Source organism: Myodes glareolus, chromosome 5 (assembly GCF_982192425.1).
Source record: "Myodes glareolus chromosome 5, mMyoGla1.1, whole genome shotgun sequence".
In the NCBI taxonomy this organism is placed as follows: Eukaryota; Metazoa; Chordata; class Mammalia; order Rodentia; family Cricetidae; genus Myodes; species Myodes glareolus.
The window spans coordinates 109,506,254-109,519,772 of record NC_142030.1 but is presented as its reverse complement, the minus strand read 5'-3'; the positions used below and the strand labels follow the sequence as shown (position 1 = coordinate 109,519,772).

The following is a 13,519-nucleotide window of genomic DNA, read 5'->3' as shown; positions in this document are numbered from 1 at the left end:
ATATTGGAGATTAAAAATGTGCTCAACACTGACTAAGTCTAAATTGGACTTAACCCACTTACCAAAAAAGAGAGGGAAACATTTTTCCAAGAGATGCTCTTCAATCACCACCCATTCATAACTGAAGAATTATACAATAATTAATCTCTATATAGTACTTTAAGTCTCTGGGTTTCTATATAATGAATAAAGAAAAGAAAAGAAAAAAAATCCCCTAAAAGTGTATTGTTCTTTAAAAATAAGAATGACAGTTTCCCTGTTGGCAATCCAACAGAAACACTGTTTCACAAGAGGAAGCATCAAGGGCAAATGGGTAGAACACAAACTCCCCAAATCCTCTGCATTTTCAACAGTGAAGGGAGTATCTGGAAGGTCTCTGTGAAGGGAACTTCACTTTTATCGGTCCTGGTATCTAGATGTAAAACCTTGCATTTCAAGCTAAGGGTTATCACCAGGGTCTTTATTCACAGACCCAAACTAGTATAGAGAAAAAATGCTTAAAATAAAATTGTATTTGTACTAGGCAAGGGCAAATTTTTTTCTTTTTTTATTGATTTTTTATTGAGCTCTACATTTTTGTCTGCTCCCCTCCCTACCTCTCCCCTCTCCCCTTCTCCCCTTCCCCAAGGTGCAAGGGCAATTTTTAAAGCTTGCCAATATTCTTTAAAAAAAAAAAAAAGGTAAACCTATTTATTTTTTTCTTTATTTTTTTTCAAAGTTTATTAAATTATGAAAGTTTCCATTTCCGCCTCTCCTCCCAACACCCTCCCATTCCCCCCCTCCCCCTCCTCCTCCCTCTCCATCCCTAAGAGCAGTCAGGGCTTCCAGCCCTGTGGGAAGTTCAAGTTCCTCCCCCCTCCTTCCAGGTCCCGGAAGGTGAGTATCCGAACAGACTGGATCCCAAAAATCCAGTATATGCAGAGGAAACAAGTCCCAGTGTCATTGTCAGTGTCTTTTCAGAAAGGCTCCGGGCCAGCCACATTCAGAGAATCTGGCCACATTCAGAAAATCTGGTTGGATCACATGCTCGTTCAGTCCCAGTCCAACTGGCCTTGGTGAACTCTCATTAGATCAGTCCCCTTGTGTCAGTGGGTGATGGCACCCCTCGCAGTCCTGAGTTTTTTTCATGTTCTTCCTCCTTCTGCCCAAGGTAAACCTATTTAAAGGCTATCAACTTTATATGAGGCAATACAATAGCCTGATAATGGTTCACAGAAGGGCTGTATGGATTCCATGTAATTGCTATGCCATTTTATATGAAAGATCACAACATCTGTCCATTTTAGTGTGAGTAGTAGACCAGGAACCAAACACCAACGGATATGTGGGCTGAGTATGTCTTTGGCTGATATATCCAGTTGAGGCTTTTTTTAATTTTAAGAAAAATGATTCTTCTAGAAATGCTAATTGAGTCGCATGTATTTCTATTTCTCCCATGTATCTCTATCTGATTTTCAGCTCTCTTCCCCTTTCAGCAACCATATGATACCCACCCATTCTCCTAGTTTACCTGACCTATTGGAACGTACGGCACTAAGTGCTCAGCCACCCAGGTCTACTGTAATAGAGCAAAGACGAATCAGTCACAAACAGTGAAAGAGTTCGCCTAAGGCTCCCCAAGAAGCCTCACTTAGCGAGAAGGAAGACAGATGCTTCTCCAGTGTGACTTCAGGGAGTCTATGAAACCTCTCTGGAATCCTCGCTGCTGACCTGCTTCATAATCCCCGCATCAGCAGTCCATGTGGTGGAGTTAAGAGCATTCTTTCACTCAGCTGGAATAGCAAATGTGCTGCTCAGCCACGTGAGCTTCACTATGCCATCACCATCAGAATCTCTGGGCTAGGTTTTCTGGGATGTGAATATTGTACATGGTTCATGAAGCACTACAACACTTTTAACTGGCAGCTTTGTCTACAATGTAGAAAGGATTAATGTGATCCACAACCCAAATTTTTGTCCTATTAATTTTACCCAAGAACAAAAATTGGTGGAAATTTAGAGGGCGAAGATCTTGAAGATTCCAACACACTCTCAGAACAGTGAAAATAAAAAAGGAAATATAATGGTCTGAAATAAAAAATATTTAAATATGTGGGAATCCAGCTGAGATCTACGTTAACCATGAATGCAGGGAAGGTGGAAGGGAAGCTGAAATATTTGGATTCCATTGTTTTCGTGCTTTCCTTTTGTCAGCAGACCCTGGAGTTTGGTAGAGAAGTGACAGATGCATTTTCAAATTCTGCCAGATTTGTGGCTAGCACAATCACAATACTTTGTGCTCACTGGTATTTCCATAAGAAGTTGTGTGATCTGGAGCTTAGTAGATAGCTGATAAGGAAACTGCTTGTCACACTAGTATAGAGAAACTGGGGCAGGCAATCAAGGTACAGTAAGTGGGTATAATGGTGTAAGTTCACAACCCTGGAGTTGGGGAGATGGAGATAGACAGATCCTTTGTATTTTCTGTCTGACTAACTTAATCTACTTGACACCCTCCTAGTTCTAGTAAGAGACACATCTCAAAATATATATAGACAGAACCTGAAGGGCAGCTGAAGTTGACTTTGACTTCTAATCTACACACACACACACACACACACACACACACACACACACACAACATAACATGCACATTCCATCATTCAATACTACCTCTTTTTATTCCTTCATTTCAAATACCAACAACCCTAGCACGCTTATGTAGTGACTTTATATGCGTACACATTTCTCGGTCTGAGTGACAAGGTTCTCTCTTTTTCATCTCACACTTGTATAGCTGCTCCACCTTACCTCCCTCTTCTCTTTGAAAATCAGTTCCCCCAAATTCTAGACTCAGATTCTGGACTGAAAATTCTTAATACTGCTACCAAATGTATCATATTTATCTACTCATGACAAAGGAGCACATCCCCCCTGTCTTGTGGACGCTTCAGAGGCAGAGACTCGGTTTTTCTCTGCCTCTTTCTTGGCTAGCTGGCACAGAGTGGTATTCAGCCAGTGCATTTAAAATTAAAACTCTAACATGTAGCAAAACTTACACTGTGATATAGTATGGTGTTTTTGGGAATAATAAGAAGGTTCTTGGACTGGAGATTGTCTTAGCTCCATACCCATGGCAACTAATTGAACAGAATGACACAGAAGTAGACAGGTCTATGGTCATGGTTATAGAGTTGCAGTCACTCTCTAATTGGAGAGGAGGTGACGTTAAGTTCTCTCTCCTGGATTCCAGACATTACTCCTTACTGTCTTACCCCATATGAACGTTATCTTGGAAGATACTGGAGCACATAGGATGTGGAGGGTCTCATGAAGGGGAGACTCCAGGAGACTGTTTCTATGAGGTTGTTATTCATGATTGGATGTGACTTTGAAGTGACACAGTTGTTTGGATTCACTCATGTTTCTGTGAGTGCTGTATAAGGAAGTTTAATAAACTCCTTGGTTCACTTACTGAGACTTGGATGAAATGGGCTCTTGGATCTGTCACTGGTTCCCTAACTCAAACAAAGAGATATTTGGGTACACCATCCTAAGAAAGTTAACTAAATGATTCTTTCCATAATGGTGTGTCCTAGAAAACACCCACCACAGGATACAGCTTGTCCTTGAGTCACCAGTGAAATCTGGAAGAGTTGACTCCAGACTTTAGCCTCTTCTTCATGAGCAGAAAGATGTGAACGTCTCTTCTCCCTTAGACTTTACATGTACTTGTTCAACATGGACTCTATTGGGTAAAGCAATCATCCTAATAGGAACCATCAGCCCTTTCCATTGGGTCTTAGTAGGTTGGATGATGCGGTAGTTCAATGAGAACATCAACCATAGGCTCAGATATTTGAATGCTTGGTTCCCAGTCGGTGGTGCTGTTTGAGTAGGTTTTGGAGATGTAGACATGATTGAGGAAGTACATCACTGGGGGCCATATTTTAGGTTTCAAAGTTCCACATTATTTCTACTTTGCTCACTGGATTTTCTGCTTGTAGTTTAAGATGTGAGCTCTCAGTTTGTGCTTCAGTCATCATGTCTGCCTGCTGCCAAACTTTCCTACAATGACAGTAATACACACTTATCCCTCTAGAACTATAACCCTTAATAAAATCCTCTTCCTCAAACCTGTCTTGGGCATTTTATCACAGCAATAAAGAACAAATTAAGACAGCTGTTGAACAAGACCTGTATTTTAAAATGCTGATAACCCTAAGAGAAGGTGCTTATTCCATAAAGAAATAGACAGATTTATGAAACATATATTAATCTATATGATGTTAAAAAGTCTTGCAAGCACTGGGAAATGACTCATTTAGCCAACTGAGTGCAGTACAAGCAAAAAACCCTGCATCTGACATCCAGAACCTAGTTAAAATAAAGCTGGAGGTGGCCACACATGGTTATAATCCCTCTCCTCTGTAGAAGCAGAGAAAGGAGGATCCCTAGGGATGACCGGCAAGCTGGCCTTGCTAGATAAATGAGCTTCAGGACAAACTGAGGTGGATAGAACTCGAGGAACATCACCTAATGTTGACTTCAGTCCTCAATATACTCATGCATACATGCGCATGTGCATCTGTATGTATGCATACAGATGTGCTGGCAAAGAGGAGTAGGGAAGAGGAATTCTGATAAGTCCCTGTAAGCACAGCACAGTTGGTGACATTAAATGAGCTCATCAGTGATTCAGAAGTTAGTGAACTAATAATCAAGTAACTGGGATCAGAGTGCATAGTATAACCAGTAGAATGTTCTGGAGAAGAAAGTACAGGAACACTTCATCTTCGGTAAGTGAGGTACAACTATTATCTTCAGTCTTTACTGTACAATCAACTAAGCCCTGACAATTGTACTTTCAGAAGGGACAGTGGCAGTGTCTCTGGGTGAAAACAACATACAAAAGAAGAAACGCTCCACTCTCAATGGCAGATTCCACCTAGAATTTTCTCCATGTGTCAGCTTCTCCAATCGTACGATTTCCAGGGAAGGCATTTTATTCTGCGCCTATAAATCTGTAAATGCTGTCTAATACCAGACACACTGAGGGGACATATTACTCAAACTCATGAGTGAAGCTGAGTACCTTGGATTCTTGAATTTTAATTCACTTATTGTTTATTTGTTTGTTTTGTAACACAACCAATGAACGAATCTTCACACAACTCCCCTAAGCTTGAAGATGATGCTTAGTTTGATTGTTCCTCTTAACTACTAACTTAATAAGATGTAGAAACAAACCTGGTCATGTATGTGAGGGAATGTCTAGACTGGGTTACTTGAAGTAGGAAGGCCTATTCTAAATGTGGCAGCACCACTTCCTTGGCAAAAGTGAGCTGAGCTGCAGTATTGATCTCTCCACTTGCTGACTGTGGACACAGTGTGACCAGATGCCTCAATCTCTGGCCACCATGATTTCCCTGTCATTGCGGACTACACCCTTAGACTATGATCCAAAATAGATTGTTCCTTCCTGTATAAAGAAAAGCAATTAATATATCCTTCTCCAAAGATGTTCTGAATTTGTTTCCCTGAAACACTCATTAGAAGTCTATTGCATCAGGACCAGAAAGAACGAAGGCTAGTGGTACATAGAGATTTGTTCTCCATCCAAGACACAAAGGAGATTTATGTGTAGGCCTTTAAAATGCTGCAATGAAATTCACTGCAAAGTAAAGAAGGAGAACAAAGAAGGAAGAAACTGACATCTGGCCTTCAGTCAACTTTGTTTTTCCCCATGATGAGTTTGGGATAATGGAGGCATCTAAAGGAACTCATCTCTGTACCTAAGTATCTCTGTGTTATTCTGAACTTGTGGTCTACATATTACAGAAGCAGTTGAAGACATTGCTTATTCTTTATCTAAGATTATTTGTGTGTATGTGTGTGTGTGTGTATGTGTGTGTGTGTGTGTGTGTGTATGTGTGTGTGTGTGTTTTCAGGAGCACATGTGCATTTACACATGTAAATATGGAGCCCAGAGGACAAACATGGCTGTCATTGCCCAGGTACTTTCCATTTCTTTTGTTTGGTTAGTTATTTGCTTGAGTATCTTTTGGATGCTCTCTCCTGGAACATCCCCAGTGTGCCCAAGGACATACCTGCTTCCACATTACCAGTGCCATGAACTCAAGATCATACCAACGTGCCAACATGTTTAAATTACTTAGTTATGAAGGTTATGGGAGTTTAATTCAGAACTCCATCCTTGTGTGGCAGACACTTTACTGCGTGAGTTATCTCTCCAAATATTAGCTTATTTCAAGGTTTTAATTAGACATTAAGTTTCATTGAACTGGACTTTACCAGTCACACTTTCAACAGTGAAATAAACTTTTGTATGCAACAGCAATTGCAACTGGTCTAAGAGAAGCATCGCAGGGCTTCTCAGCTAAAGTTGGGAGATATTTGATGAGGAGAGAGTGAAACACAGGAAAACTTGAAATCACAGGATGAAGTTCATGAAAAAAAGTGAATATGCACATTTTCATAACTGCTGAAGTGAAAACAGAAGAGCTTGTGTGGATGTTGAAGACTATGTAAACCTAATAGACATGAGAACTTTGACACCACTTCGCATGTCAGAGATAGTATAGGAGAGCACTAGAGACTGAGTATCCGGTGAACTTGAGTTGAATTTTTGGTCTTGCCATTTGACAGAGGTATATAACATCAGAAACAATCATTTAACTCTTCTGTAACTGATATTTCTCAAGGTAATACTCTTATGGAACATCAAGATTATTGTGAGAATTATATGATCACTAAGTCAAAATCAGTAAGTAAAATAAAAATTTTAATTTTATGTTAAAGGTCTTCTTAACATTGGTGGTAAATGCAATAAAACATCAGTGAAAGAAAAATAATCCATATAATTATACATCATTCTTTCTAAGCTTTTCCCATCATGTGTGTTTCAAATCTATCTCAAGATCTGGAGAGATGGTTGGGTGGTAAAGTGCTTTGCTTCAACTTGAAGGACCTGAACTGATCCCTAGAACCTACATTTAAAGGCTGGATGTTGTAACATGAGGGGCTTGTTTGTTTGTGTTTTCTGTCCTGCCCAGTTCCCCCATCCTGTTTAGCCCCAAATAAAATCACACAGAGATCTCTATAAGTTATAAAGCTGATTGGCTCATTAGGTCAGGCTACTTATTAGCTAACTCTCACATCTTGATTAATCCATTTTTCTGATCTATGTTAGTCATGTGGCTCAGTACCTTTTTCAGTGGGGCAGATCACGTCCTGCTGCTTCGGTGATCTGGGCAGGAGTGGGAGGAATCAGGTTCCTCCTTCCCAGAATTCTCCTGTTCTCACTGCATCATTTCTACTTCCTGTCTGTTTTTCCCACCTATACTTCCTGCCTGGCCAATCAGCATTTATTTAAAACGTGATTGACAGAATACAGACAATTCTCCCACACCAGGGTGTGGTAGTCAGAGTTTATAATCCCAGCACTAGGGAGTCTGCAACAGTATTGCCAGCCAGCTAGCCAGGCCTAGTAGGCTAGTTCTGGGCCAGAGAAAGATTCAATTTTGGGAAATCAAGGTGGTTGAAAACAGTGAAAGTTGTTTTCTGTCTTCCATACACATACATGAACACATGCATAGACACTCATACACACAAGAGTATCTACACACATACACACATACACACACACATATGGGGGGTTTGTATAAAAGGAAAAGCTGACTAAATAGCGAATCTCATATTACATTGCATTCTTTGCTTTGAATGCAAATTTCAGAATATAAAAAGTTGACATAAACTTTAGTATTAGTTCTGAACATACAATGGCAGACTTTTAGCCTTTTTATTTTTTGTATATGAGTTTCTTGTTCTTATGTGTATGCACCATATGCATGCAGAGTCATGGGGGCCAGAAGAGAACATCAGATCATTTGGAATTAAAAACAGTTGTCAATGATTACATGGGTGTTGGAAAACAAACCCAGGTCCTTTGGAGGAAGAGCCACTGCTCTTAATTGTTGACCCATCTCTCAGCTCAGGCTCCCAGGTCCCTTTTTTGTCCCTTCAGCCCTAATTCCCATTGCATTTGTTATCTGCATTGTTTTCTCTTAGTAGTAATTCTGTGCACCAGACATTTCCCATCATTTCAGGAAAATTGCAGCTCTCCTTACCATTCGTCTGTGTCCGCATCACAATTGCAAAAGTGTTGAATGTCCAAACAACTCTCCTCTAGGCCACATCCACATTGCTGGACCCCAGGAACAGAGCCTCCCCAGTAAGGGTGTCTTTCATTAGACCTCCCAATCCACCAGGTGAACGGGGCTCCATCTGAAAGACAAGATGTTTCATAAGTCAGGAGTGTGAGTTGAAATAGGACAGAGGAGCTCATGGTGGTATGTGTGAGTGTGTGTGTGTGTGTTTGTGTGTGTGTTTGTGTGTGTGTGCACATGTGCAAACATATGCAGTCTCTCCTGCCCTTTTTTTCTCACTTTCTGGATTTAGTTTCTCTTTCTTCCTTTATCTCTTTCATTTCTCTATGTTTTAGTATATATATGTACGCACACATACAGTTATGCATGTATAAACTTTTTTATTAAAAGGACATAGTTAAACACTGATGAATGACAACATTAGAAGTCAGGGACATAAACTAAAACAGAGAACAATTAAACAATATTACAACTGAGTTAGTCATATCAGCTTAAAAACATTTAAAACCATACTTTATTTACAAATGTAGCAATGCAAAATTTACAGTTTGAAAAATGCATAATAAACTGTTTTGACATAGTTTTCAGTAAAACAAAGTGAAAATTAAAACATACAAAATCATTTTCTTAGAAAAATAGTTTTGAAAGGTTACTGTAAGTGAGTCAGTGCCACATGTGTTTTGAGTGACTGGTCATATTGTGTGCTATTCCACCAACACCCAGTGGAATTAAAAGGAAAACTGAACTTTCCCAGGCAATGCCTCAAAGGAACAGCGTATTTGGATACTTTTGAATGCCAAGATGATCGAGATGGTCTGCTTCTCAACACAGAGAGAAGAATTCACATGTCCATCCAGAAAAATAAAATAAAAACGTAATGAAGCCAAAACTAGAAAAATTTTCTGTGTAATTTCTCATGACCTGTTTGCCATTTCTCCTACATTTGCTTCTCCACGTCACTTTAATCACCAGACATTACTCTCTTGGTCTTCTTTCTAAAGTTTGAATCTGTTTTTAAGCAAACAACACACACACACACGCGCGCACACACACACACACACCACACACGCACACACACCACACACGCACACACACACCTTCATATATGTGGATAAAATGACTTTCCTTTGAAACTACCAAAGATAAAATAACATGATAAGGGCCAAGATTAGCCAATCCTGTGTTCTTTTTGGTAGATATCAAAGAGGGTGGAAATTAAGGTGAAACAGAATGTAGGCACATGCAAGAGGAATCTGACCCACTGATTTGTTTCAACAATACCAGAAGCACCTTAAGCTCTAAGAGAAGTCATAAACTTTCATGGTGCGGGAGAATTATCTGTATTCTGTCAATCATGTATTTTAATAAAATGCTGATTGGCCAGGCAGGAAGTATAGGTGGGTCAACCAGACAGGAAGTAGAGGCGGAGTAATGAGAATAGGATAAGGCTAGGGAGGAGAAAGGTTCCTCAGCCATTCCTGTGCAGACTACCGAAGAGACAGCATGTAACCTGCCCAGCTGAAAAAGGTATGGAGCCATTATGGCTAACATAGATGAGAATAATGGGTTAATATAAGTTATAAGAGTTAACAAGAAGCCTGACCTAATGAGCCAATCAGTTTATAACCTGATATAGACTCCGTGTGATTTTCCTTGGGACTTGCTGGCTTGTTGGGGTACTGGGCGGGACAGAAACCCCAACAAGCTGGCCCTCATGTTACACTTTCACTTAAGAGAAAAAAGCCTATGAAGACCATACCCTGGAGACCTTTAGGGAACTATGATTCATTCAGGAAGAAAAACAAAAACCTAAGCTCAGGGGGCTAATTTCATTATTATCCTTCTGTAGTCTTTAATGATTGTGAATACCACAGTAGCCTATAAGTGCTATTCAGAAATTGATACTACAATCCAAACAAGAGCAGGCCGAGAAATGGAGTCCCTGGACAGCATCAGCTTCCATTGGCTGTCTTCCTGTTGCTTAGTAAATGTCAGATACTTCAAATTTAAAACAATAATAAAAATTACAAGTTCTTTTACTCATTTTTGAGATGTATTACTCTACTCTTGAGGCTGAGGATGTATATAGTCCAATGGGCACAGAGCGCTGTGGTTGCCTAGTATGTACAAAGCCCTGGGTTGGCTTCCCAGCACCACACACATAAACTATGTATAGTGTTGCAGGCCTAGAATCCCAGAACTAGGGTTATGTAGACAAGAGGATCAAAACTTCAATGTTGTCTTTAGCTATACAACAAGTCTGGGGTTAAACTGGGCAACAAAAAATACTGCCTGAAAGCAAACCAAATAACCATTCTAAAGCAGTAGCTAATTTCAGTTGGGACTTTTACACCGGCAAGATTTTGTTGTACAGGGGCATCTTTATTTGCCTACAGTCACTCTCTACATTTACAAAGTACTCACTAAATTCTTCTCTGAATTGTCCCCACAGCTCACTTCTCCTGGAAGTCTTCACAACAAGCAGACAAAGAGAAGACAATCAGAAGGCCAATGCTATAAGCCATGAGAAAAATTTGGAACTATTTGTGAGAAACATAGTCATTTTGATGGACTGCTTCACTGAGAAGAGCTGGAAATATCCACCCCCAGCCACTACACATGTCTTTTATTCTACAACCGCGTTGGTGCTGTCTTCCTGCTTAGAATTTCCATGTGGATGATTGTGAACTGGTACTCTTCTCTCCTTAAATGACAAAAAACATCTCTCTCATTTCAAGTAAACGTCAGATAGATTGCCTTCCTCCTAAATCCCTGGCTACAATTCATTCTCAAGGGCCCTGAACAGCTGACAGGTTATTTATTTTAACTGTATACAAAAAAAAAGCGAAAAGGGAGGAAACAAAAATTACTAAATATATCCATATTTAAATATGTGTGTAGGAAGGTTCATTTTTTTTATTGGATAACCCATCTTTATTTCTTCACCATTGTAAAAGTAATGGAGAGAGGAGAAAATGAGGAAACTGAGAACCACAAACAACTGTGGTTTGCCTTAACTCACAACCTAATCATATAGTCAAGGAAATCATCTATATTTAACTGCAAATTTTGGCCTTTGAAATATTTCTATTGACAGAAAACTGCTCCATCAGTGAATGGATAAAATATCTTTACTAATTTATATTTAATATATTGAGTTATTCAACAAGCATTTACCAAAGCTTTTAATCCATTTTGGGCACTACTTTAAGCACTACATCATCAGGAATAAATAACAGAACAAAACCAAAGCAAATAAACAAACAAATTGTGCCTCTGACTTTACATTGTTAACAGCAAAAATATCTTAAAATACAAATTATAGGTGGGGAGAAATCATAGACAGTCAAGTGCTGGTCTTGTTAGCTAAAGAACTGATCCCTACCCGTATAACCTACATTATTAAAAAAAAAAAAAAGGAAAGGAAAAGAAAAAAGAAAAGTCCAGATACTGTGGTGCTCCCTTGTGACCCTAGTGTTGAGAAGGTGGAGACAGATGGATGTTCTGGCTCCATGGCCAACTAGCCTATACTTCCCAGAGCTCTGGTCCAGTGAGGGAGAAAGCATGGTGGCAGGCACCCAAGAAAAACATTCAATGATCTCTGATCTCAACATGCATGCATATGCACACATGCACACAAAAGAAAGAGTCATGAAAGCCAAGTGTGTGTGTGCACATGCTGTGTGTGCATGTGTATGCATGTGTGTGGGTGAGAAAGAGAGAGAGAGACAGAGAAGAAGTAGGATCAAGACAGGAAAGAAATGATAAAGAAAGAGGAAGGTCAAGAAAAACAGAATGGAATGAGAAATGGAAGACAAGAGAGTTCAGAGGAATATTAACCCATTGGTACTTCTTTATAAACTGGTAAAGAACTATATTGGATCTGCATTCCAACCATTGTATAAGATCAAGTTAAAAAAATTTATTAATAAGTAAGATCAACCAGACTGCTCCTACAGCTTCCCCAAAGAGTGCAAATATGCAACTTACAGAGAAATGGCTTAAGGAGACAAGAAAACATAATATGTGTGCCTGTGTGTGTATTCATGTGTGTGCAGGTAGAGGTTAGAAACGAGTGTCCAGACTCTTCTTCAAATGCACCGCACCTTATTTTTTGAGACAGGATCTTTCCTTGAACCTGGAATATAACAAGTCACCTATACCAGGAGACTCCAGGGATCCTCTTATCTCTAGTTCCCCTAAATTAGGGCTGTATATAATCATGGGCACAGCCAGATTTACACCACCACATCTGGCTTTTTCTTTTTCTTTTTTATTAAAATAAGTGCTGAGGATTAAACTCAGGTTCTCATAATTAAAAAACAAACACTTCAGCCATGGTGGCACCTCCCATCCTGAAAACAATCCATTGAATAGAATAATTAGGTTTAAGACTATTTTGTGAAGGCTTAGGTCAATTATGGTTTTCCTGATACAATAAATCCACGTGAAGCCATGGACCAGCCTCTGTGCACAACTGGAGTTTAATGAACAGAATTCAAACTGGAGATTCTCTTTACTTTTGAATTGTTAAAGTTTAAAAGACTGCAAACACACAGCCTCTCAGGGATGTCTGCACAAAAGCCAGGACAGTTTAGCTGTGCTTACTTACAGGAATAGTGAGGGTAGCTCATGAAAAATATGAGCAAGGAGCTAGAGAGCTCTGGAGTTCAGAAGCCTGCTGTGCTGACCTGTGGCTGCCACTGCTATTACTGTTTTAATTCATTTTATTTTGTTTTGTCTCACATTCTTCAGAGAATTAGTTTTTTCCTTTTCTTATTTTTAATTTTAATTAAGATGTAATTGCATCATTTCCTTGCTTCCCTTTCCTTTCTCAATCCCCTTCAATGTCCCACTCTTCCAAGTCCTTCCTTTTACATTGCTAGTCTCATTATCTTTTTATTAAACATATATGCTTGAATATATAAATACAATATGCTGAGTACATTTATTTTCGCTTATTTGCATATTATTTCTGGGCTGACCACTTGGTACTGGAAAGCCAATTAGGGGACTAATCTCTAGGAAAGATTAACTCTCCCTCTCTCAGCAGTCATTAGTTGCCTGCAGCTTTCTTGTCTAGCAGTGGGTCCCCAACAGAATTGCCCTTTCTATATTGGCATATATTTTGGTATTATCATTATTCATGTCTTGTTTGAACAGCCCCCTCATTGATGTATCATTGATGTCGCTTCCCTGTCCTTTCTTGGAGAAACAGTTTCATAGCATCTTCTTGACCTTCTGGCTCTCACAGCTTTCTGTTCCTTTCTCCATGATATTCCCTGAGCATTCGTTGTTTTGAGATGGTACGTGGGCACAGCTTTACATTCTGGCAAGCTCAGTAAGTCAAA

General features: G+C 39.5%; 1 protein-coding gene across 1 annotated transcript in view; it reads right to left on the bottom strand.

Moving 5' to 3' along the window:
• The window catches only part of Cntnap5 (contactin associated protein family member 5), a 908,928-nt gene that overhangs the window by 155,295 nt on the left and 740,114 nt on the right, over window positions 1-13,519 (bottom strand). Inside the window, exon 14 of the mRNA XM_087906619.1 lies at window positions 8,130-8,286. Within this exon, the coding sequence (XP_087762745.1) occupies window positions 8,130-8,286 (157 nt within the window). The remainder of the gene's footprint in view (window positions 1-8,129; window positions 8,287-13,519) is intronic.